The sequence below is a fragment of the Protopterus annectens genome, chromosome 2.part2 (genome assembly GCF_019279795.1).
Source record: "Protopterus annectens isolate FY-2018-M chromosome 2.part2, PAN1.0, whole genome shotgun sequence".
Taxonomy (NCBI): domain Eukaryota; kingdom Metazoa; phylum Chordata; order Ceratodontiformes; family Protopteridae; genus Protopterus; species Protopterus annectens.
The window spans coordinates 292,625,050-292,650,389 of record NC_056730.1 but is presented as its reverse complement, the minus strand read 5'-3'; the positions used below and the strand labels follow the sequence as shown (position 1 = coordinate 292,650,389).

The 25,340-nt window shown below is 42.8% G+C and overlaps 1 protein-coding gene across 1 annotated transcript in view; it reads right to left on the bottom strand.

Moving 5' to 3' along the window:
* The window catches only part of CHD1 (chromodomain helicase DNA binding protein 1), a gene marked incomplete in the record, with an annotated part of 4,694,407 nt that overhangs the window by 4,224,835 nt on the left and 444,232 nt on the right, over positions 1–25,340 (bottom strand). The window contains 1 exon segment of the mRNA XM_044063873.1: positions 23,294–23,452. Within this exon segment, the coding sequence (XP_043919808.1) occupies positions 23,294–23,452 (159 nt within the window).

The window sequence follows — 25,340 nt, the reverse complement described above, 5'->3', positions numbered from 1 at the left end:
ATACTATACACCATTTCTTTAGCCAAAGTCAAAATTTCCTTTGGATTTTAGCACTGATTCCATATGAACGCTTTGCAATATCTTTTCTTTAAGTACTTTTCTTGTAATATTTGCATTGATTTTATAATCCACACTGCATACTGTGATCCGCCACATGAAAAATAAGACAAAATGATGATGGCCATGAAAAATGCAAAGCTTCATGCATCTGCTTTTTTTCCCCATTAGCAAATGTTCTCAGTGAGAGTTAAGTCGTCTGTAAATAAAGGTAGTTCACTAGGGGTATTCTGAGTGAAATTTACAAAGATTCATTCATGCATCTGCAAGATGTTTGCTTTTCCCCCCTCATTGCAGACTACTTTAACATGGAGACGAGCTGTCCTTAGCTTAAGCTATAAGCAGGTTTTTTTGTAAGCAAATAAGCTTCAAAAATAAGACAAAATGATGAAACTCATGAAAAATGCTGAACTTTTTTTCCATTAGCAAATGTTCTCATTGTGAGTCAAGTCCGCTGCTAAAGGCAGACAGCCAGGGCAATTCTCTAAATTCTGTTTCTAGTGAATTTTACAAAGATTCTTTTATGCATGAGGAAGTCATTAGCTGTTTTCTCTCATTGCTGATATTTTTATATGGCAGACAAGCCGTCTGCAGGTTCAAGCAATTAATACTGAGTTTTGAGCATTCTTTGCTAACAGAAATGCAATATTTAAAATGTACAATAAGAAGTTTAGTGAAAAATAAAGTCTGCAATTATGGCAAGTGAATCAAAGATAGTAAATGCCCTTGAAGCCTTAATACTTTAATGCATTTAATAGGACAGTACCTAATTTAGTTTTATGTAAAGGTAGCAAAGTACACTTTTTCTTACGGCTACAGGTTGATGTATCCTGAAAGCATACAAACTGTTTTTCACATCTGGACGGGGAACACAGATAAGAAAAGAACAGAGAGCAACTGTTTTAAGAATGAACACAGGCTATAACATGTACTTTAGTATGGGTAACTAATTTTAGATTAGGTTGTGCCTTTGGTTGCATCTGTTGATTTCAAGTAACCATCACATCTGGAGAATAAAATTTGTTGAAAATGTAAACAGTAGTGTGTGCTTGTTTTGAGTTAATAGGGGACAGGGGTGTTTTGAAAATGTATTTAGTTATTTGAAGGTTTTCATAAAAGCAAAAGGTCTTCTGAAATGTGACAGGTTCAAATGGACACAAGATAACAGAATAAAAGACCGCCCTGCCAAACAGTACTGTGTGCAAAGACAAAAGGAAATGTACATTAAAAAAATCACTTACACTATGTGGGAACAATATCATTTTTGTTACCATAATGGCTACTCTAGCCATAGTACCTTGGAATGTATATTGCCTTACAGGTATAGAATTAAAACTGCAGAGTTCATATAGCTGCTATGCAGGAAAAACATTTTGGGAGGAAAAAAAGACCGTGCGAATTTGACAAAGAAAAGATTTCAGGGTGGATATTCAGCAGAATATCAGGGGCAATAACAGTGATAGCTAGAGAGGCTCCAACACCATCACAAGACGAAAAAAGACAATGGTAGCTTAGGTTGGTACTGGAAATATATCTGCAACATTGATGATGTACTGGGGAGACCTAGAAGGGAACATGTAGCATAAGAGAGTAAATTTCTGAAGATATTTATGACATTTAGTATGGCAGAAGTGAATTCAGTACTAGGAACTGTGACAGAACTTAATTAGGTACAATAACTGGGCTAGACTGGATAAAAATTATATTTCACTGGAACATGTGCACTTTATTGAAAGCTTCAACACATCCCAATAACTATTTCAGGCCATACACCAATAAAAACTGCAATACAAATGTAGGTCAAGGACGTTAAAAAAGAGATTAGAGCTTGCCCGACTACATGTTAAAAAAGGAGGAATTCAAGTGATGGATAGTGGAAATTATTTGAGAGTTATTAGTAAAAATAGAAATTCATTCAAAAGCAATAGCTATTAAGTGAGATAAAATGAAAATGGAGTTTAAAAAGTGTAGAAATAAAACAGAGAGAAAGAGGATTAAGTTGTCATGGGAATTTAGCAGGGCTGACAAAGGTTAAAGTTTTGCAGAATAAGAAGAGTCTCAGAACAAGAAAAGGAGCAACTGCTGAGTGCTAGAGAAAATAAGGTAGTACTTTAACTACATGTACAAGTTTAGAAAGATTTCTGTTAAGTGTTTTTGATCATGCCAAAACACAAAAATACAGTTGTGTACACTTACCATAAATGTAGATGTTAGAGTGTATTCACTGTTGCAGTCATTACATTTGGGTTATCTGCTTGCAGGTAGCCCTCAGTCGGCCTGATTAACAAATTCTTGGGTCCTGCGTCGGTTGCTGTCCCTTCTTCCATGACGTCAGGTCATCAGGGGGTATAAAACATGCAGCCGACGCCATTACATCACTTTTTCTTGCCCCAGATGTCAGGTGCCCCCCTAATGGGGAGCAATTAAATATAAAAGTACAAAGATATACCTCCAACAAAAAAGCAAATACACCAAAACGGCTTTTAAGCATAGTAAAGGAAAGTAGAGGTATAGCCTAAAGAAGTTAAGGGGCTGGAGGGAGGGTAACCAGGACTGCAACAGTGAATACACTCAAACATCTACATTTATGTTAAGTGTACACAAAGTAAAGTTTTGTACCTACCATAAATGTAGATGTTCGAGTGCTAATACAGCTGCAGTCATAACAGATGGGTTATCCTGCCGTCAGGCGAGTCCTCGGTCGGCCGAATTCCAAAGTCTATGTCCGGCGTTGGATGTCGTCGCTTCTTCCCTGAAGTCAGTGCGGCAGGGGGTATAAAAGAACTAGCCGACGACATTTCTTGCCCCAGATGTCAGGTGCCCCCAGAAGGAAGGCAAAACATAAATTTATGTAATAATGTAATGCAATATAATCAAAAAACAGCAGTTGCAAGCAAATACACCATAAAAGAATACCCCAATCAGGTTGTATGAGGAGGTGTTAGCCATTAGGCCTGTCCCAAGAGGGGAAGGAGGGGGGGAAACCTGGACTGCAGCTGTATTAGCACTCCAACATCTACATTTATGGTAGGTACAAAACTGTACTATGTTCATCGTGCATACAGCTGCAGTCACAACAGATAGGTAGAATCCCAAAGCTAAAAAAGGGGTGGTAGGCACTAAGTGGAACTAGGAGGAGCAAGGATGCCCTGCAAGACTGCAGTGGCAAAGCCCGCTCTAGATTTGGAGTATAATGGTAGGTGATAGTGCTTGGAGAAAGTATGTACAGAACTCCAAGTGGCTGCTTCCAAAATATCCTTGGTAGGAACCCCCCCTGAGGAAAGCTGCAGAGGTAGCTGTGGCCCTTGTGGAGTGAGATATGATACCTGTAGGTACAGTTTTACCATGAAAAGAATAACAAAAGCGTATACAGTGGGCTATCCATTTTGAGACTGTCTGTTTGGAAATAGCCTTCCCTTGAGCACCTGTAGCATATGACACAGAGTTGCTCTGATTTTCTGAATGGCTTTGTTCTGTCCAAATAATAACGAAGCTGTCTGTGAATGTCCAAGGAATGTAGTAGTCTTTCCCCTTTGTTTTGTGGATTAGGGTAAAAGGTAGGTAAGTGGATAGCCTGATTCAAGGCTACCCTGGATACTACCTTTGGCATAAAGGAAGGGTTGGTTCATAAGGAAACTCTGTCCTGATGGAAAATGATGAAAGGCTGCACAGCCATGAGGGCTTGTAGTTCCAAAACCCTGCATGCTGAGGTGATAGCCAGAAGGAAGGCTGTTTTCCAAGACAAATATTGCAGTTCTGTTGAAGCAGCTGGCTCAAATGGAGGCAGGGTCAGTTTTTCTAGAATGAAATTGAGGTCCCAAGCAGGTACTGGTTGCTTCCTTGGGGGTTTTATATTCTTAGCCCCTCTGAGGAACTGTCTTAAGAGAGGGTGAGAGAATAAAGGAGGATCAGTGTTGTATTGAGCATAAATGGCTAAGGCATGGATTTTGATGGAGGAGAATGAAAGTCCACGGCTTAGCATCTCAGCTAGGTACTGTAATATTTGAGGTAAGTTCAGTATTCCAGGATTCTGACCCTTTTTCTGATTCCAGGCACAAAACCGTTTCCATTTTGCGGAGTAGGCTTTTCTAGTAGAAGGCCTTCTGGCCTCCAAAATGACATCCTGCACCTCCTTGGAGAGTAGGGTCTGTTGTGAATTTAAGGAATCCTCCATGCGGCTAGATTGAGTGTTTTCAGCTGACTGTGAAGAGTTTTGAAGTTGTGCTGGGTCAACAGAAGAGGCATTAGAGGCAGGATCCATGGTGGGGAATGCGTCAGGCTCCTCAGGAGTGGGTACCAGTGTTGTCTTGGCCAGTCTGGAGCAATGAGAATCATCTTTGGTCTGTCTGCTCTGGCTTTTAATAGAACTTTGGGCAGCAGAGGAAGAGGTGGAAAGGCATAAACGGTCAGTGTTGTCCAACTGAAAGAGTGCATCCACTTTCCAGACCTGTGGATGATAGGTCCTTGAGCAGAATTTTGTCAATTGGTAATTTCTGTGGGTAGCAAAGAGATCTATGTCTGGCCTTCGCCATGCTTGAATTATCTTTGTAAACACTTGAGGATGCAACTTCCATTCGTGTGGATCTGTCATATTTCTGCTTAGGTTGTCTGCCAGCGTGTTTTCCTTGCCTGGCAGGAATTGTGCTTGAAGTTGGATTTGTAATTCCAGAGCCATGTTCCAAAGAGACATGGCTAGCCTGCACAGGGGATATGAATGGGTTCCTCCCGGTTTGTTTATGTACCACATCACTGTGGTGTTGTCTGTCCTTATCAATAGCTGGCCTGGATGCAGTAGGTCTTTGAAAGCCATAATAGCATTTTTTACTGCTAGCATTTCCTTTTGATTGATGTGTAGGTGCTTTTCTTTTTGGGACCATTTGCCCTGAATGCACTGATCTGTCATGTGCGCCCCCCAGGCGTAGTCCGAGGCATCTGTTGTGATGATTTGATTTGCTTGAGGCAAGCAGAATGGGAGACCTATGTTTCTTTGGCATGCTTGAGTCCACCACAGAAATTCCTTTTGGAGGCATGGAATCAGTTGTGTAATTGTTTCCAAACTGTGGCTGTGTTGAGACCATAAGTTTTTTAGGTACCATTGAAGTTTCCTCATATGCAGCTTTGCACATGGGATTAAAAGGATGCAAGATGCCATGAATCCCAGAGCCTGCAGGATTTTCCTTGCAGTCAGCCTGGTGTAGGTTGCCAGTTTTCTGAAGTATTGAGTTAGTTGCCCTTGTTTCTCTGGCGTGAGGTAGGCCATCTGGGTGTTTGTATTCAAGCTGGCACCCAGGAAAATTGTTTGAGAGGGTATTAGTCTTGATTTCTTTTTGTTGACTGTGTATCCCAGAGAGTTCAACTATTACAAACGCCAGGTGTTTCAGAAGTATGTGTTTGCTGTCCGCTTGGATCAGGCAGTCATCCAAATATGGGTATATTTGTATCCCTTGAAGTCTGCAGAAGGCAATTACTGATGCCAGACATTTCGTGAACACTCTGGGCGCAGTAGATAAGCCAAAGGGCAATGCAGAGAATTGATAATGGGTTGAACCTGCAAGAAATCTGAGGTATCTTCTGCAATCTTGTCTGATAGGGACATGCAGGTATGCCTCCTTGAGGTCCAATGTTACCAGCCAAGACTCTTTGCCCAGCATGGGAAGAAGCTGCTGTAATGTGAGCATCTTGAATTTTGGTACGAGTAAATGTGTGTTTAGGATGGATAAGTCCAAAATAGGTCTCCAATCTTTGTCCTCCCTTTGTACCAGGAATAGTCTGGAATAAAAACCTTGACCCTGTTCTTGTGCAGGTACCTCTTGAATAGCTTTCATGTCCATGAGAGCTGAAATTTGTTTTTGTGCCTCTGCCCTTTGATTTTGTGGCAGGTTTGGCATGCCTCATTTTTGGAAGGGTGTGAAAGTGGAATCTGTAGCCTCTGTCTAGAATGTCCAGGATCCATTTGTCTTTTGTGACAATATGCCAATTTTTCGAAAATAATGCCAGTTTTCCGCCTAAAGGTGCTGCCATTAGAGCTTTGCTTGGCATGCAAAGGGGAAAGTCATTGGTTCTGGTTTCTGAATGGCTGTGATCTATCCTCTCCACCTCTTGGTGTAGGTGCTTGCCATTGTCTGCCTCTAAATGATCCTTGAGATTGCCCTCTACCCCTCGGGCGCCTGTATCTAACTCTGAGGTCTGTCCGTGGCTGGAAAGGACCAATTTTTTGAAGGCCAATTTCTACTGAAACGTAGAGGTTGTACCTGTAGGAAATCTTTCACTGTTTGCATTGATTTTGCCTTTTCCTCCATTTTCTTTAATACCTCCTCAGCTTTAACACCAAACAATAAATCTTTTTGAAGAGGTGCATCTAGTAATTTAGCTTTGACATGATCTGGTAAGGTTTGCTCTTTGAGCCAAGCATGTCTACGTATGACTGATCGTGTAACAGCAGCTCTACATGAGGCCTCTAAAGCATCAAAACCACATTGCAAGGTATGTTTACCCACTTGTTCTGCACTATGCAACAAATCCTGCAACTCCTTCAAGTCTGGTTGTTTAGGTTGTGACATTTTGCTTTTCAACTAAGATAACAAAAACTGTTGATACTTTAACATATGGAACTGACAGTTTAATGCCCTCATGGTTAAAGTGGCCAAGGTGTATACCTTTTCCCCCCACCTTTCTAAAGCTCTGGAATCGCTCTCTGAAGGTAATGGATTTTTGGCAGTGGAGGCCTTAATTCCCTTGGGACCCTGTGAAATAGTTTCTGGGTCAGCCGCATGGCTTTTGTATAGGAACTGGTGTGAATCAGGAACCCGGTAATACCTGTCAGGCTTTACTGGAGCTGGAGGTAAAGAATCTGGGTTAAGACTGGCCTCTGAATACACATCATCTAGTATGTGTAAGACAGGAGGGATAGCCAGAGGCCTGTGCTGAGGGAGCAAGAGGAAATCCCTGAGCCTTTTCTTGGAGTCTGAGTAATCTTGGCCTTCCCAGTGGAAGTGTTCCCTCAAGGTATGCAAGGTTTCCCCAAAGGAATAGTCCTCAGGGGGGGGAGAGACAGAGGGAATGGACTCCTCTGAATCAGAATCATCAAAAGGGGGGTATGAATGTTCCTGGTCTTCAGAATGTTCTGAAGTAATGGAGGCCTGGTCCGAGGAAGGGTATTCTTCCTCCACTCTGGGCCTTTTGTCCGAGGGGGGTTGAGAACCCCTGATAAGAGTAATCAAATTCTCAGCCATTTTGAGCATCTGTTTTTTAGGCATGGGGCCTTGAGAGGGGCCCTGTGGAGCTTGTCTTTTAGTATGCATGGCTGCTTTAGATTTAGAGAAAGCCTTAATGGCAAAAGAAGAAGGAGCCTGAAGACACCTTGAGAGGTGGCAGGCCTGTCTAAACTCTGAGTTTCCCCGCCAGGAGTGGCGTCGGTATCTGTAATCGGGGTGTGGGCCGAGGAGCCTGCGACCTCGGGCACAGAAGACACCGCTAAGGAAGTGTCATCGGTAGTCAGGGGCTGCGTAGGCGCCTCACTGAGAACCGGAGCACCTGTAGTCGGCTTTAGCATGGTGTCGGAAGAAGTCACGGACCTCGTATGTCGGTCCTTATCTTTGCGTCTTTTACTCAAAACTGGAGTCGGAGTAGCTGACGACATAATGTAATTAAACTTTTTGCCAAAATAGTGTTGGGCGAACTCCTGCCCGACGCTTAATAGTGCGTTTGTTGAATCTAGCACAAAAACGGCAGGCCGAGACATCATGGTCTTGGCCTAAGCAAGGAATGCAGAAGGAATGGAAATCCTTATGCGGTATTTGCTTCCCACATGAAATGCAATTATTAACTTTGTCTGACATCGGTCTGAGGCAAGAAAAGTTTCCCCAACGGGGTACTTAGCTTTCAAGAAGACTTAGGTTGAAAAATATTCGTAATCTCAGGAGCTGGCCGACTGGCACTTGCGAACTGCTTCTGCTTCGGGCACCGCGCGGCAAGAAAGACTGAAGAAAATGGCATCGGCTGGTTCTTTTATACCCCTGCCGCACTGACCTCACGGAAGAAGCGACGACATCCGACGCCAGACCTAGACTTTGGAATTCGGCCGACCGAGGACCCGCCTGACGGCAGGATAACCCATCTGTTATGACTGCAGCTGCATGCACGATGAACATCTGTACTATGTTCTTCGTGTTTCACTGTTGCAGTCATTACATTTGGGTAGATTCCCAAAGCTATGGTTGGGAGGAGGAATTTAGATAGCATTAGGACCAGCTATAAGGCCCCGCAAGACTGCAGTGGCAAAGCCAGCTCTGGATTTAGAGAAAAATGGCAAATGATAATGCTTGGTGAAAGTATGCACAGAAGTCCAGGTAGCAGCTTCTAATGTCCCTGGTAGGGACGCCTATGAGAAAGGCTGTAGAGGTAGATGCAGCCCTGGTGGAGTGAGGTCTGATCCCCTAGGGCATAGGTTTTCCATGGTGCTTATAGCAGAAATGAATGCAATGGCCTATTTAGAAATGGTTTGCTTTGAAATAGCCTTCCCCTCTGCCCCTGCAGCAAATGCCACCAGGAGTTGTTCAGATTTCCTTTGAGGTTTAGTCCTGTCCAAGTAGAATCTAAGTTATCTGTGCACATCTAAGGAATGCAGTATCCATTCCCCTTTGTTCTGTGGATTGGGAAAGAAGGTTGGCAAATGAATAGACTAAGCCACACTGGATACCACCTTGGGCATGAAAGATGGATTGGTTCTGAGGGACACCCTGTCCGCATGAAAGATGATGAAAGGCTCCACTGCCATAAGGGCCTGTAATTCAGCTACCCTTCTAGCTGAAGTGATTGCTAAAAGGAAAGCTGTTTTCCAAGTAAGAAAGGTTACGTCTGCAGTAGCAGCTGGCTCAAAAGGAGTTAGAGTGAGTTTCTCCAAAACAAAGTTAAGGTCCCAGGCTGGGGTTGGAGCTCTCCTGCGTGGACTCAAATGTTTGGCCCCTCTGAGGAACTGCTTTAGCAGTGGATGAGACAAGAGGGGAGGTTCTGTGCTATAATCAGCTGAAATGGCAGAGGCGTGGATTTTAATGGAGGAAAAAGACAGGCCCTTGTAAAGCATCTCAGTTAAGTATTGTAAAATCTGAGGTAAATTGGGCATTGCTGTGCTCACCCTTGAGACTGGTTCCAGGCACAGAATCTTTTCCATTTTTCAGTATAAGATTTTCTAGTACTAGGCCTCCTTGCCTTTAAAATGATATCCATCACAGGTTTACTGAAGGATGGTAGAGGAGAGATTATGTAGTTAGCCAGGCTGCAGGGTTCAGTGTTAAAAGCTGAGGGTGCAGAATCTGGTTCTCCTGCTGGGACAACAGGGAAGGCATCTGAGACAGGTGCCATGGGGATATCATGACACACTGCACAGGAGGGGGTACCAGTGTTGGCGTAGCCTGTCTGGAGCAATCAAAATCATCCTTGGTTTGTCCTGTTTGATTTTTAGTAGTACTTTGGAAAGCAGAGGCAGAGGGGGGAAAGGCATAGACTGATTTTTTCCAGCTGAAGGACAGAGCATCCACTTTCCAGGCTTGTTTCTGGGGAGTCCTTGTGCAAAATTTGTCCAATTGGTACTTGTGGGGAAGAGGCAAACAGGTCTATATCTGGGCTCCCCCAGTTGCTTGTCAACATGTTGAAAATCCTTGGTTCCAGTTTCCATTCATGTGGGTCCATGGGGTTTCTGCTTAGTCCATCTGCCAGTGTATTTAATTTTCCTGGCAGGAATTGAGCTTGTAGGTGCACTTGGTAGCTCAAGGCTGTGTTCCACAAAGCCATGGCTAGTCTGCAGAGGGGGTAAGAATGTGTACCCCCCTGCTTGTTTATGTAGCACATAACAGTGGTGTTGTTCATCTTTACCATAAGTTGTCCTGGAAAAATGTGGTCCTTGAAGGCTGTCAGAGCATTCTATACAGCTAACAATTCTTTTTGATTGATATGCAGGTGCATTTGACTTGGGTTCCATTTGCCCTGAATGCACTTCCCTGCCAAGTGAGCTCCCCATGCATAGTTTGATGCATCTGTTGTTAGGGTTTGGGCAGCAGGGGGTGGTGTGAAAGGTAGCCCCTTGTTTTGGTGGCGGGCCTCTGCCCACCAAAGGAATTCTAGGCGTAGGCAAGGTATGATAGGAATCATTGCTTCTAGATCCTGAGAATGTTGACACCATAGGCTTTTTAGATACCACTGTAGTTTCCTCATATGCAGTCTTGCATATGGAATTAGAAGAATGCAGGAGGCCAAGAACCCCAAGGCTAGCAGTATTTGTCTTGCAGACAGCAGGGGTTTTGTGGCCACTTGCTTGAAGTAGGTTGTCAAATTAATTTGTTTCTCTGGCGTGAGGTAAGCCATCTGGGAAGTTGTATTCAAGCTTGCTCCCAGGAATATAATTTGTTGACAGGGTACCTGGTGGAACTTCTTTTCGTTTATGGTGTACCCCAGACAAGTTAGAACCCTTTGTACAAAGGCCAGATGATTCAAAAGTATGTCCTGGGTTTCTGCCTGAATTAGACAATAGTCCAGGTATGGGAATATTTGAATATTTCTTTGCCTGCAAAATGCAATAACTGGAGCTACGCACTTTGTGAATACCCTGGGTGCAGTAGATAAGCCAAAGGGCAGTGCAGAAAACTGAGGAGTGCATGTAGCCTGCTTTGAAGCATAGGCATCTTCTGCAAGATTCCCCGATTGGGATGTGCAGGTATGCTTCTTTTAAATCTAGTGTTGCCAACTAGGCATCTTTGCCTAGCATAGGAAGTAATTGAAGAGTCAGCATCTTGAATTTTGGAATTTCCAAAAAGGTGTTTAGACAGGTCCAGGACAGGACACCATGAATTGTCTTTTCTGGGTGCCAGGAAAAGTCTTGAGTAGAAACCTTGTCCCTTTTCCTCTTCCAGTACCAGTTGAATAGCCCCCATGATTAAGAGAGAAAGTACTTGTTTTGGGGCCTCTGCCCACTGATATGGGGGGTAGGTCCAGCCACCCGCTTGGTGTTGGCAACATGTGGAAGTGAAATCTGTATCTCTGGGACATTATATGCAAAACCCATTTGTCATGGGTAATGAGTTCCCAGTTATTTCCATGAAAAGCAATCTTTCCCCCCAAAGGGTCAGTCAGTTGATAAGTGCTTGGAAATTTTAAACGGAAGTCATTGAGACAGTTTACCATAGGGAGGAGTCTTATTACTCCCAAATTTGGAAGTGGAGGCCCCCCCACTGCTTAGTCCTGTGTTCCCCCTGGGACTGAAACCTGGGGCTTTTGCTGCATCTGGGTTTGGCTTGAAAAGACCTGGAAGGGGCTGGAAAGGACCAATTCTTAGAAGGTCAGTGGCTACTAAATCTAGGAGGCTTAATTCTTTAACAGTTTGCATAGACTTAGCTTCATCTTCCATCTTTTTAAGAACTTCCTCAGCCTTGTTGCCAAACAGGCGGTCCTGATTTAAGGGAGCATCCAACAATTTAGCTTTAACATGATCAAGCAAGGATTGTTCCTTTAGCCAAGCATGCCTTCTGAGCACAGACCCAGTAACAGCAGCCCTGCAAGAGGCCTCTAATGATTCAAAACCAAATTGCAAAGTATGTTTTCCAACTTGTTCAGCAGAATGCATTAAATCCTGTAATTCTTTATTTTCTACACAGTCAGGAATCAACATCATTTTCTGTTTAACCAATCCAATAACATGTTGCTGATACTTTCGCACATGAAACTGGCAGCTTAAAGCCCTAATGGCCAAGGCTGCAGAAGTGTAAACCTTCTTACCCCACCTATCCAGTGCCCTGGAGTCTCTATCAGAAGGGGTAGGATTTTTAGCAGTAGAAGCCTTAATAATGCCCTTGGGCCCCTGTGAAATAATCTCTGGATCCGCAATAGGATTTTTAAAAAGGAACTTGTGTGACTCAGGGACCCTGTAGTATCTGTCAGGTTTTCTGGGAGCTGGAGGCAAGGAATCCGGGGCCAAACTAGATTCCGAAAAAGCATCATGAACAATGTCTAGTACAGGAGGAATAGCTAAAGGCCTATGCAGAGGTAGGAGTAAGAAATCCCTAAGCCTCTTTTTTGAATCCGAAAAGTCCTGGCTTTCCCAGTGGAAATGCTCTCTCAGAGTTTGAAAGGTTTCCCCAAAAGAAAGATCCTCTGGAGGGGGAAGCAGAGGGAATGGAGTCCTCTGCATCAGAATCCTCTTAAGTAGATAAGGGCAAATCCAGATCATCAGAAGAATCAAAAAAAAACAGTATCCTAGTCAGAAGATTCATAAACAACTTCAGTACTAGGCCTATTAGAAAGGGGGGGGGGGGTTGACTACCCCTGATTAGAGTTATTAAATCTTCAGCCATTCTTATTTGTTTTTTAGGCATAGAGGCCTGAGCATGTGGCCTGGGCGTCAGTTTTTTAGGCAAGGTTCAAAATTTAGGTCTAAGTGAAGAAGGTGACGTCGGTTTAACATGCAAGTCCGTAGGCCTGAACACACCCTCAGAAGCTGGTGCCTGCACAGCGGCTCCAGACCTATCCAAGGTAGAGACATCCACGGGTTCCATAGTTGAAGCATCTCGCAGCATACCGGACTCCGAATGGGTCTCAGTAGAGGCCTGTGAATCAGAAGTAATGGTTATTAGGGGCAACGAAAGCGCCTGAGTACCGGCGAACTGGTGACTGACTTAGAAGCGTCGTCAGCAGTTTTGGACCTCGGCAGCCTGTCTCTGTCTTTATCTTTGCGTTTTTTCGGAATCCCGGTAGTCGGATGGCTAACCGACATTTCTGGATAATTAAACTGAAAACCAAAATATTTAGAGGCGCAAATATACTGACGATGGACAGTGCGCTGATTAAATAAAGCACAAAACTGACAGCAAGGTAGGTCGTGGTCAGGGCCTAGGCAAGGAATACAGTACAAATGAAAATCTTTGAGGTATTTGCTTTCCACAAGTAATGCAATTATTAACTTTTACTGACATTGGTAAGGAGCAAGAAAAAGTTTCCCAAACAGGGTACTTGGCTTTAGTTGAAGACTTCGGTTCTGAAACTCAAAAACGAAAATTTCAGGAGTCGGCCGACCGGCACTTGCAAACTGCTTCTGCTTTGGGCTCCGCACGGCAAGAAAGACTGATGTAATGGCGTGGGCTGCATGTTTTATACCCCTGACGTCATGGAAGAAGGGACAGCAACCGATGCAGGACCCAAGACTTTGTTAATCAGGCCGACTAAGGGCTACCTGCAAGCAGATAACCCAAATGTAATGACTGCAACAGTGAAACACGAACAACATCATTTAGCACAGCGACTTAAGACAGTAGAGAAAGGGTTTTCACCAAACTTAGGGATCCTATGACAAGAAAAACAACCAGAAATCCTACAGAGGTATTAGAAATATTCAGAAATGTAATGGATATTTCTATAAAGCATGGAAAGTGGAAACCAAGAAAGAGCACAAACGGAAATATTTCTAGAAGACTTAATTATGCTGTGATTAAAGGAAGATGAGTCACAACAATTAACAGTTAAGATAAAAGGTGATGAGAGAAAAATGGTGATGTATAATCAATCTACAGGGAAGTAATCAGAAACCAATGGCATTCCCTGTGGAAGTCAGGAACTTAGGAGAGAAGTAATAAAGATTTGGAAGACTAACTATATTTTAAAATAAGAGGAAGCATCAGCATCTTGGAAGAAAGCTGTAAGACGCAGCCTCATACAGACCATCTAAATTTTAAACCATTGTTACAAAGTGTTTGTCTATACTAGTTAAAAGAATGACAAAGATTTTGCCAAAATTGATGGATATGGATCAATATGGTTTTGTGGAGGGGGAGGCAAACATTTAACAATGTTAACAGAATGATGATGAGCCAAAGGAATGTAGAATGTAAGAAAAAGTACAGTTTTGTACCCTGCTGCAGTCATCACACTTGGGTTATCCTGTCATCAGGTGGTCCCGCAGTCGGCCGGAATTCCAAAGTCTTGGTCCGGCGTCAGTTGCTGTCGCTTCTTCCCTGACGTCAGTACGCCATGGGTATATATAATGCATCCAACACCATTTTCTTCAGTTTTTCTTGCCCCAGATGTCAGGTGCCCCCAAAAAGGTGGTCAGTAATTAGTACCAATTTATTACTGTGGTGTTGTCCGTCCTTATTGTAAGTTGTCCTGGATGTAATAGGTTCTTGAAGGCTGTCAGAGCATTCTGTACAGCTAGCATCTCTTTTTGATTGATGTGCAGATTTCTTTGATCTGCAGTCCATACACCTTGAACGCACTTTCCTGCCATTTGTGCCCCCCAGGCGTAGTCCGTTGCATCTGTTGTCAGTTTGCCTGGCTGGGGGCAAGGTGAAAGGCTGACCCTTGTTGAGGTGACATGCCTGTGACCACCATAGAAACTCCTGTTGTAGGCACGGAATGAGAGATATCATTGTGTCCAAGCTGTGGCCGTGTTGAGACCATACACTTTTTAGGTACCACTGTAATTTCCTCATATGCAGCTTTGCAAATGGTATTAGTAGTGTGCAAGATGCCATGAAGCCCAAGGCCTGCAGAATTTTTCTTGCAGGGAGTAGGGTCTTTGTTGCCATTGTTTTGAAATATTGAGTCAGTTGTAGTTTGTCTGGCGTAAGATAAGCCTTCTGGGCCGTTGTATTCAAGCTGGCACCCAGGAATGTCATATTTTGCGAGGGTACTAGTTTTGATTTCTTTTCGCTTATCATGCACCAGGCAATTTAAAAGATGTTTTACAAAAGCCAGATGATGTAAGAGGATGTCCTTGCTTTCTGCTTGAATGAGGCAGTCGTCCAGATATGGGTATATTTGAATTCCTCTTTCTCTGCAGTATGCAATTACTGGTGCCAGGCATTTTGTGAAGACCCTGGGCGCAGTAGATAAGCCAAAGGGCAGTGCAGAGAATTGGTAATGGGTTGAAACTGCAATTAAACGGAGGTATCTTCTGCAACTTTGTCTGATAGGGACATGCAGGTATGCCTCCTTGAAGTCCAATATTACTAGCCATGCTTTCTTGCCCAACATGGGAAGAAGCTACTGTAGTGTTAGCATCTTGAATTTGGGTACTTGTAAGAAGGTGTTTAGAATTGAAAGGTCCAGAATTGGTCTCCAGGCATTGTCCTTTCTGGGGACTAGAAAGAGTCTTGAGTAAAATCCTTGGCCTTGTTCTCGTGTAGGTACCAGTTGAATGGCTCTCATATCCATGAGAGTTATAATTTGTTTTTGTGCCTCTGCCCATTGATTTTGTGGCAGGTTTGGCATTCCTCTTTTCATTGGCAAGGTGTGAAAGTGGAATCTGTATCCTCGTAAAATTATGTCTAGGACCCATTTGTCCTTTGTGACAATGTGCCAGTTGTCTGAAAAAAGTGTGAGTTTTCCTCCCAACGGAACTGCCAAGAGACTGTTGCTTGGCCAGATGAGGTGCAAATCATTGAGTTTGCCTTCTGGTGGATTGGGGCCTGTCTTCTCCTCCCTTCTGTGTTGCAGTGCCCCATTGTTGAGGTTTGTATTGGGCTTGTGGTTGTCCTCTGCCTCTTGGACGTCTGTATTTACCCCTCTGTGGTCTGTCAGTAGCTGGAAAGGACCAATTTTTAGTTGGCCAATTTCTGCTGAAGCGAGGGGGCTGTACCTGTACAAAATCTTTGACTGTCTGCATAGATTTTGCCTTATCCTCCATTTTCTTTAAGACTTCTTCTGCCATAACTCCAAATAGAACATCCTGCTGTAAGGGAGCATCTAGAAGCTTTGCTTTAACATGATCAGGCAGAGTTTGTTCCTTTAACCAAGCATGTCTACGTATAACAGACCCAGTGACAGCTGCTCTGCAGGAAGCCTCCAAAGAATCAAAACCACATTGTAAAGTATGTTTGCCCACCTGTTCAGCTGCATGCAACAGATCCTACATTTCTTTCAATTCAGACTGTTGAGGGAGTGTGCTCATTTTTTGTTTTAGCTGAGACATGAGAAATTGCTGATATTTTAGCATGTGAAATTGGCAATTTAGTGCTCTCATAGCTAGAGTGGCTGAGGTGTAAACCTTTTTCCCCCACCTGTCTAGTGCTCTGCAGTCCCTTTCAGAGGGTACAGGATTTTTTGCCATAGAAGCCTTAGCCCCTTTGGGACCCTGGGAGATAGTCTCTGGGTCAGCAACAGGACTTTTATAAAGGAATTTGTGTGAATCAGGCACTCTATAGTATCCGTCTGGTTTGGCTGGAGCAGGAGGCAGAGAATCTGGGTTCAAACTAGATACTAAGTAAACATCATCCACAATGTCTAAAACTGGGGGGCTAGCAAGAGGTCTGTGCTAGGGGAGTAAAAGAAACTCTGAGCCTTTTCTTTGAGTCAGAGTAGTCCTAACCTTCGCAGTGAAAATGTTCCCTCATAGTGTGTAAAGTTTCCCCAAAGGAGTAGTCTTCAGGAGGAGAAGCTGAGGGAATAGAATCCTCAGCATCAGAATCTTCATAAGGGAAGAAGGAGTAATCCTGGTCCTCAGAGGAGCCTGAGGAAATAGACACTTGATCAGAGGAGACAATCTTCCTCTTGTCTAGGCCTTTTGTCAGGTGGGGGTTGGGAACCCCTGATTAAAGAGATCAAATCTTCAGCCATTTTAAGCATCTGTTTCTTAGGCATGGGGCCTTGAACTGGAGAATGAAGTGCAGTCTTTTTAGGTTTAATACAAGTCTTAAGCTTAGGATACGTTTTTAAGGTGAGCGTCGTCGGTCTGAAGACGCCTTCAGAAACCGAAGGTGTTTCTGCAGCACCGACATCTCTTTCTGCAGAGTCATCGGTAGGGGCTGAACAAAATGGTTGCGTCGGCCTAGCGCTCTCCGCCAAAGGCTCCGAAGCGGTCTCGGGTTCTAAATCTGCAGTAGTCAGGGGCTGCGTTGGAGCCTCACTGAAGACCGGTGAACCGGAGACCAGTCCAGCCGAGGCCTCGGAGTCTGGCTTGGGCCTAGGCTGCCTGTCCTTATCCTTGCGTTTTTTGTGCACGCCGGTAGTCGGTTGCTCCGATGGCATTGTGTAGTTAAATTTTCTAACGAAAAAGTGTTGTGCGAAATCAAAGCGTCTTTATAGTACGCTTATTAAACCTAGCACAAAAATGACAACCAGTGACGTCGTGGTCTGGGCCTAGGCAAGGTATGCAGTAAGAGTGAAAATCCTTATGAGGTATTTGCTTCCCACAAGAAATACAATTATTAACTTTTTCTGACATCGGTCTGAGGCAAGAAAAGTTTCCCCAACGGGGTACTTAGCTTTATTGAAGACTTCAGATCTGAAATTCGACTTCAAAAATCTCAGGAGTCGGCCGACCGGCACTTGCGAACTGCTTCTGCTTCGGGCACCGTGCGGCAAGAAAGACTGAAGAAAATGGCGTCAGATGCATTATATATACCCCTGGCGCACTGAAGTCAGGGAAGAAGCAATCGCAACCGACGCCGGACCAAGACTTTGGAATTCCGGCCGACTGCGGGACCACCTGACGACAGGATACAGTGTGATGACTGCAGCAGGGTAACACAATGAACATCAATGCTTTTGTTGGTGGGTCCTGATGCATAGAAAGCATTAGACAGAGTATGAGGGATTTTATGAGTAGGGCAATGGAAACTTTCACATTCCCCGATACAAAGGGGCTTGGGTGGTTAGCAGAGTGCTCCTGGCTGGTGGCTGGAATGGAGTCACTCTTCTTGGGTCCTTGTCTGTCCCACATTTTGCCATCATGTAGTAGTGAAATTCCCTTTTTTGTTAGGTGGGGTGATTGGGGTAACCACTGAAGACAGAAGGGGAGGAAATGCTCGGAGGGGAGCTCATGGGCTAAATGGTCTGAAGTGGTTGGCGTCAGATCCAATAACCCACAGGTTGAACAACACAGATCTATCGCTATGATAAGTACAAGACTTTCATTTACTTTCTGCTTCATATAGACAGCGTCCAGTAATTCAATAGAACAAATCAAATGCACTCGGGTGTTTGAAGTAATGAAGCAAAAAAAAAAATCAAAGATTGAAATGAAAAAAAGGATAGCTGACCATGGGGCTTCTCTAGATGCATTTCAAAAACATAAGAGCGTGCACAGAAAACTTACCATAACAGTAGACGTCCTACTGATCACTGTTGCAGTATTCATAACAGATGAGTTTTAGTCACCAATGTCCAGTCAGGATACCAAAGCTTTACCTTCCTGTGGCCACGTCTGACAACACCCTCTGCTTGTGTGCATCAGGAGATAAAGACGGATCCTAAAGATCCTCATACTACTAATGACATCAGCTAGTGTGTTACTGAGTACAAGGATGGACACTATTAATCTTCAAACTATCTCTAAGTCAAAGGCCAAAAGACAACTGAAAAAGGGAAACTGGTCAGCTAAGCAGAGTGTAGCCCAAATAAGTAGGAAACTCCCCCAAGAAAAGATATACGAGTTTGTGACCCGAAGACAAGAGACTGAAGGAGGGAGGGAGGGAAGGAATACTGCAACAGTGATCAGGATATCTACTTTTATGGTAAGTTCTTAGACAACTATGTACTATGTCCTGACTGAAATCACTGCTGCAGTATTCTTAACATATGGGTGATTTCCAGAGATGAAGAGGGGGATTAGCTAAAGGGACAATGAGCTGTCCAGGAGACCAGAGGTTGATCTGGGAGTCCAGAAAACCTCTGCACAGACATGTTGCAACTCATTATGCTAAAGTAAGGGTCATTAAATAAATCAGCCTCCTGGTCATCCTCATGTGGCCTGAATGGGAGACTTTCTAAAGTCTAGGTACTTCCTCCTGTATTCAGTCTTACCTCTGACCACAGAAGGGGATGCTGAGAAGAGGGAAGACTACAGGCCAGACGCACCAAAAATATCCTTTCGAGACTTCATAGATTCTGTGTCACAGCACGGAGAGGGCTGGATGTCAGAAGCAGCATTAAAACAAGGTTCCTCTGAAAATACACACTATCATCAAAGATGGGGACACTCCTAGAGGGAAGCCTGCATCCACTATTGCCTGGGACTGAGGCAGTCAACCCCAATAAACAGCAAAAAGACAGCAAATACTACAAGACAGATAGCAAATGGATTGATCTCCAGTAATGAAGCCAATTAGCTGATGCCAAGCACTGAGGTTGAGACCACCACTTGCAACCTGGTTTGACATTCATGGCGTTGATGTCAGTCACCAAAGGAGATGAAACTCTTGGCCCTGACTGGAACAGAACTGGACCAAAATGAGTAAAGGGATAAGGAACACTGATGCTCATGGCAGAAGAGACCAGAGTCACAAAGGTTGAGGGCATCTACCCTGATACAGCCATTGATGTTGACGGCCAAGTTGATGGACCAATCACTGGTCTCAGAGACCAGGAATTGAATCAGCCCTAGTAAGGAAGAGTAAAGAAACTGGAGAATATGAGCAGGAATGTTGCTTTCGAGCACCAAGAGGTTAATGGGGAAAGACACCTGGAATATCTGCTGCTCACTAAGATGTGCATCTCATCTTCTGTAGTTCAACTATAATGGAACTGACCTGTGGGTCTTGGCAGATGCCAAGGTGGAGGGACAGAGATGTACAGCTTGAGTTTGGACAACAGGAAAGACAAGCTATTGAAACGGGTCCTCTTAAGAGCTTCTGTTTAACATTACTGGGATCTAGCAGCACAACCTCATCAGTGGTCTCAGTAACAGCAAAACCAGCAATTAGCCTTTGTTTAGCTACATTAATACCATCTTTCTGTACTAGCTTAATTTTCAATTGCTCAGGAGAAAGTACAACTGTGTAAGAACTTACCATAACAACAGATGTTCGAATAGATCACTGTTACTACAATATTGACCAATGAAATATATACTGTTAAGTCCAGGCAGTATGATAACACTCGTGTACTCATCCCTCAGGCATTGTAGACTTAGGCACGAGGGCTGCGTAATGTTACACTTAGGACCACCAAAATCCTCAGAGCTTTCTTGCCCCCAGAAGGTTACTGAGGCTAAATACAAAGAGGATGGACTCAGAAAATACAGGGAAAGAGAGGGGAAATGGTAGACAAATACAGGTTTCATTACGGCCAGAAAAGGGGCTGTAGAGAAAGTGCATACACAGTGAGATGTTCAAATATATACTGCGGTACATTCTCACACAACTGTACCATGTTCATTTAATGATTCCAAACACTGTAATGCAGAACAGTTGGATGAGTCCCACAGCTTTCTACGTAGAATGGGAGAAAGAAAGACACTGAAATAGAGTCCCATTGTTTCTTACAGAAGGATTTTGGCAAAACTAGTTCTGGCTGTGGAAAATGTACCAGTTTTGTAAAAGTATAACTGGAGGGTCAAAGTAGCTACTTCGAAAGTTAATTTGGAGTCTAGGCCATTGAAAGGACCGAGAAGATGCCATAGCTCTTGAAAAAGAGTTTTGATGCTACCTGAAAGATACTTACTATGAAGTGAATAGCTAAAAGAAAAAAGGGCTATCCATCTGGAAATTGTTTGCAAACTAAAAGTTTTTTTTTTTTTGTTAACTATTAAAAGATTAAAGGCTATGAATAACTGGTCAGATCTTCTAATTTCCTTTGTCTTGTGCAAATAAAATCTTGATTGTCTGTGTACATAAGGTTAAGTGAATATTTTTAATTGTTTCTCAAGATTAGAAAAAATGCAGGTAGGCAAACAGATTGGTTTGGAGACATTTCTATGGCTACCTTAGGCACAAATGATAGATTTGTCTTAAAGAAAAAAATCTGTCCTTATGGAAAACCAGAAAAGGAGGAACAGGCATCAAGGCTTGTAATTCAGAAACTCTTAGCAAATGTTATAGCAACAAGGAGAACAGCTCTCCCTGTGTAAAACTTTAAGCAAGATAACCCAATAGGTTAAGAAGGTTTTAGAGAAATTTTCAAGTGCAAAATTCAGGTCCCTAGGATGAGGAATGGCTTTTCTGGGTGGTCTGATGTTCAGAATGCCTTTCTGGCAATTACTTAACCTCTGAATATGAAGAGTTGGATCTAAAGGAATACAAGCTGAGATGGGTGCCAAATCTAACATGATCAACTTCCATGCCAAACCTAAATTGAGTGACTCAAGAGATGGAGGATAAAAAAGTTGTGCAAATGATCAGATTCCTTCCTCTCTGGACACTAAATGGAAAATCTCTTCCATTTAGATATGCAGGGTTTTCTAGTAACAGGTTTGTTACCCTCCTTTATTACCAATAAAACTAGTGTCTAAAAGAAATCAAGAGAGTCTTCAGGCTACAGTGGAAAACAGACCCCTTGGGTTGTGAGCGCGAATCCATTCTGTGGGGTAAAGACTGGTGATTGTCCTTGGCCAATTGAAAAAGAAAGGAAGAGAGAACCAGTGTTGTCTGGCCAAAATGGGGTCAACAAGAGAATTTCTGATTTGCACTTCTGAATATTCAGTAGAACCCTTTGTGTACAAGGAAAGTCTATTATAAATTTCCCTATCCAACTGATGCAGAAGTCATCCATTGCCCAGGCTTCCTTGCATAGGGTCCTGGAGAAAAATATATTGAGATGATGGTTCAGACTGGAAACAAACCTATCTGGGGAATACTCTTGTGGTATAGTCTGCCCTTGATTTGCTCAGGTAATCTGCCAAGCTGTTCTGTTCTGATAGAATGTACACTGCTTGGAGCAAAACTGTGATGAACAGCAATGTCCCAAGCCAATACTAAGTCTGCACAGGGGGGCAAGACTTTATGGTCCCCCTGGTTATTGATGCACCACAACAGCTGTGTTATCTGTCAAGCCTGCAAAGTTCTTGGGGACTAAAGGTGATGCAAGGACTGGAGAGTCATAATCAAGGTTTCCATCTCTTACGTTTCTCTCTCTCTTTTTTTTTTAATTCTTTTCTGACTAGGTTACGTCTGATGCATCTGTTGAGATAAGAAAAAGAGGAGGAACTTAATATGAAACTCCTGGATTCAGATTTATTTCTCTGATCCACCAATGAAACTCTCTTTTCACAAGTGGCAAGAGGAATGAGGACAGACAGAGTACGAGTGTTGAACCCGTATGGACTTCAGGTATAAGTGAAACTTCCTCATATGCAGTCTGGCAAAATATGTCATCTGAATGGTGGATGACAAACCCCAGGCTTCTCACAATTTCTTGCAAAGTTCAGAGATAGACTTTCAGTCCCTGACAAAACTAAGAATTAAATCTTGTCTGAAGCAAGAAAAGTCAGGAAATTTTAAGAGGCAATCAATGAATACTTGACAATGGGAGGAAGGTGGTTAGTTATGTTGAAATTTAAAGAGAATCTCACATTCTGACAGCAATAAATTGCAACTCCCGAAGAATTTTGAGATGAGAAGCGGCTTTGATCATAAAAAATCGTCTAGGTAAACATAAATGTGGATATGCTGGAGGCTGTATTATGCTACTACTGGGGGTGATGCACTTTGTAAATACTCAGAGGAAAGCCAAAAGGCAAGGCAATAAACAAAGTGTAATCCAAAAGCACAAATCTTAAAACAACTTCCAGTGAACAGGATGGACTGGAATATAAAGCATCCCTGAGGTCTAGGGTAACCAAAAAAACATTTGGAAGAATGAGGCTGGGGAGTGGGGGTCTCTGGAGAGTCAGCATCTTGAAGTTTGGAATGGCAGGAAAGTGGTAAGACCTGACAGATCAGAAAAGGGCTTCTAAGTGCCTGCCCTCCTCCCTTCGGACCAAGAAAACATATGGACTACAATAATTTTCCTCTCTGACTTTGGGGAACTGTCCAGAAAAAATTGGAAGAACTAAAGTATTGTTCATCCAGCACTACAGCATGCAGACTCCACATACTACAATGTACAATATAAAAGACAAAAAAAAAACATTAGTGTTATGCAGTGAATGTGATGCCATTTAAGAAACCCCAAAAAACCTGCAACTACAAACTGCTACAGCAACTACATAGCAAAGCCATGGCACTAAGTAGACATTCTCCGTCCAGATATTTACACTTTATTCAGCAGCTGCGACAATACAACTCTGCAAACTCTAGGATCCCTAAGAGCTAGTAAATGACCCACACTGGCAGCATATGCTGAGACTGTTACAGTGACAGAATCTGGGTTACAGGTCTGTAGAACTGATTATCCTGAATGTCTGTTACCAAAATACATCTCCTACTTAACTACTGTATTTTTCATATACCAGTAGAGACAAAACAAATAAGGAGAAAAAAAAAATGTCTTACCACTATATGAATAATTCAATTGCACGTGCAAACTGTCTGCAACAAACCTGTTTGAAGAGCTTTTGAGGTTGTGGTTTGGCTCATAATCAGACTCACTGCATTCCTCACTGTTTTCCTGATCCTCATCACTTCCAGAATCAGAAGTAGAACTAGACTCAGAGTCAGAATTTGAACCTGAACCAGATCTAGACATTTGCCAATCTTCACTGCAAAGAAAACAAAACATATTACGGGGGATATCTAGGAATCAGACTATTGTTAATACAAACTAAATTTGATAAACATGATGACTTTGTAATAAACATACAGCCAGAAATTAGTTTTCTTGTACAAATCTGTTGCTTGCTCAACTTTGGATGTCTAAGTTTCTCTCTCCACAATCTGCAAAAAACTTGTAGCATCCCAGCATAAATCTACTGAATTTGTCTGCTTCATCTTCTCCTTCACCATACTAACTGTAGAATACCCAAGAAAAGTTTCCTCAGTGGAATAATCAAGTCAAACGCCAAGCAATTACTTCGCAAGGAGACAAAATAACTCAGTACCAACCTCCTTGGTCTAATGGATAAGTATACAGAGTTACAGTGCTGGGCTTGCTTCAAAGAAACAATCCTGTCTAAAATGCAATTCTTACTGTTGTATGTATGGCCTGCATTTTTTACCTTGCAGACCTATACATTTCACTTCATAGTCTTGAAGAACAGCAATCCTTAAATACTTAAAAGGAATAACCTACCAGGAAACTTTGATGACATTAAACCCTGATGGGACATAAATGAAGTGGAAAAAAATCAAGAGTACGATCCAAAAAGGAAAGCAAAAATTATAGATATGACAACATTTACAAGAAAAGGAAAAGAGTACAGATAACAGTATTCACACTACAAAATGTTTTTAAAAGGGCTTTCTGAAGTGAGTTTTCAAATCTCTCCCATGGCTCATGCTTGGTGGCAGCATTTACCATCCTAGCTCACAGTGGGGTTTTACTCACCATACAAGGATTAAATGGAGTACATGCCAGCAGTAAGAGATCGGACTGCCTTAGAATTGGGTAGCATCTAGAAAACAAGCTGGAAGCATACCTGGTAATAAATTAAAATCTCAGCTGTGACAGAAAACCAAGAGCTAGCAGAAAAAGGAAATCACCCAACAATGGGAATGGAAAACTGGGTGGGGGGATAAGTATAATGGGGCCTGACAAATCGCCTTTAGGATGAGTATTCACATTTCTGAATTTACTTTCAGGGGGCCCTGTACTGTGGATTCACATGCAAGAAACACCTCTATCAGGACAAAACTTCTAAGGGGAGGAGGGTAACGCATATGAAGGAATTATGACATTTTGTCCATATACATAAAAACCTAATTATCTGTACACATCCAGAAGATGTAGCACATATTCTCATTTGTTTGAAAAATTGGGAAAGAAGACAAGTAAACTAATGGATCTGTTAACATTACATTCAGAAGCCACTTTAGGTAAAAAGGAAGGGTTTTGTCCATAAAGTCACCTTGTCTTTATGGAAAATAACATGGAATTTTTGATAAAAGAGCCTAGAGTTCAGAAATTCATTTTGCAGAAGTAATAACTACCAAGAAGGCTGTTTTCCATGATAAGAATTTTAAATCATTTTTTGCTGAAGGTTCAAAGGGAGTCAGACCTGCCTTCCTGTGACTAGGTGAAACATTGGGAAGCTTCTTTCCTTTATAGATTGGGAGATGGGAAAATGGTATAAAGCAACCTATGATTATTACTTTTAGCATCCAGGTATCTTTTGTTATGGCCCAGGCTTTTGAGTGCAAGGACAATCATTCCCCGAATGCCTCCAGAGGTGGGCAGTCAGGCAGCACTTCAGGAGCTCTGATAGGGCCTAACCGGAAAAGAAACATGGATAGTGCCTATCCAGAAACTAATCATGGAAACCCTGATTTTGCGGATATCTTCTGCCTCAAGGGTGGCATCTACCATTAGAACTGCCTCCGCTACCTCTGAAGCAGTTGTCTCCTCACAGATCATGGACAGGTCCCCAAGATTTGCAAAACCACATTTTCTAACCACCTTTCTGATTTCCGGGCAAAGTTCTTAAGATTTCC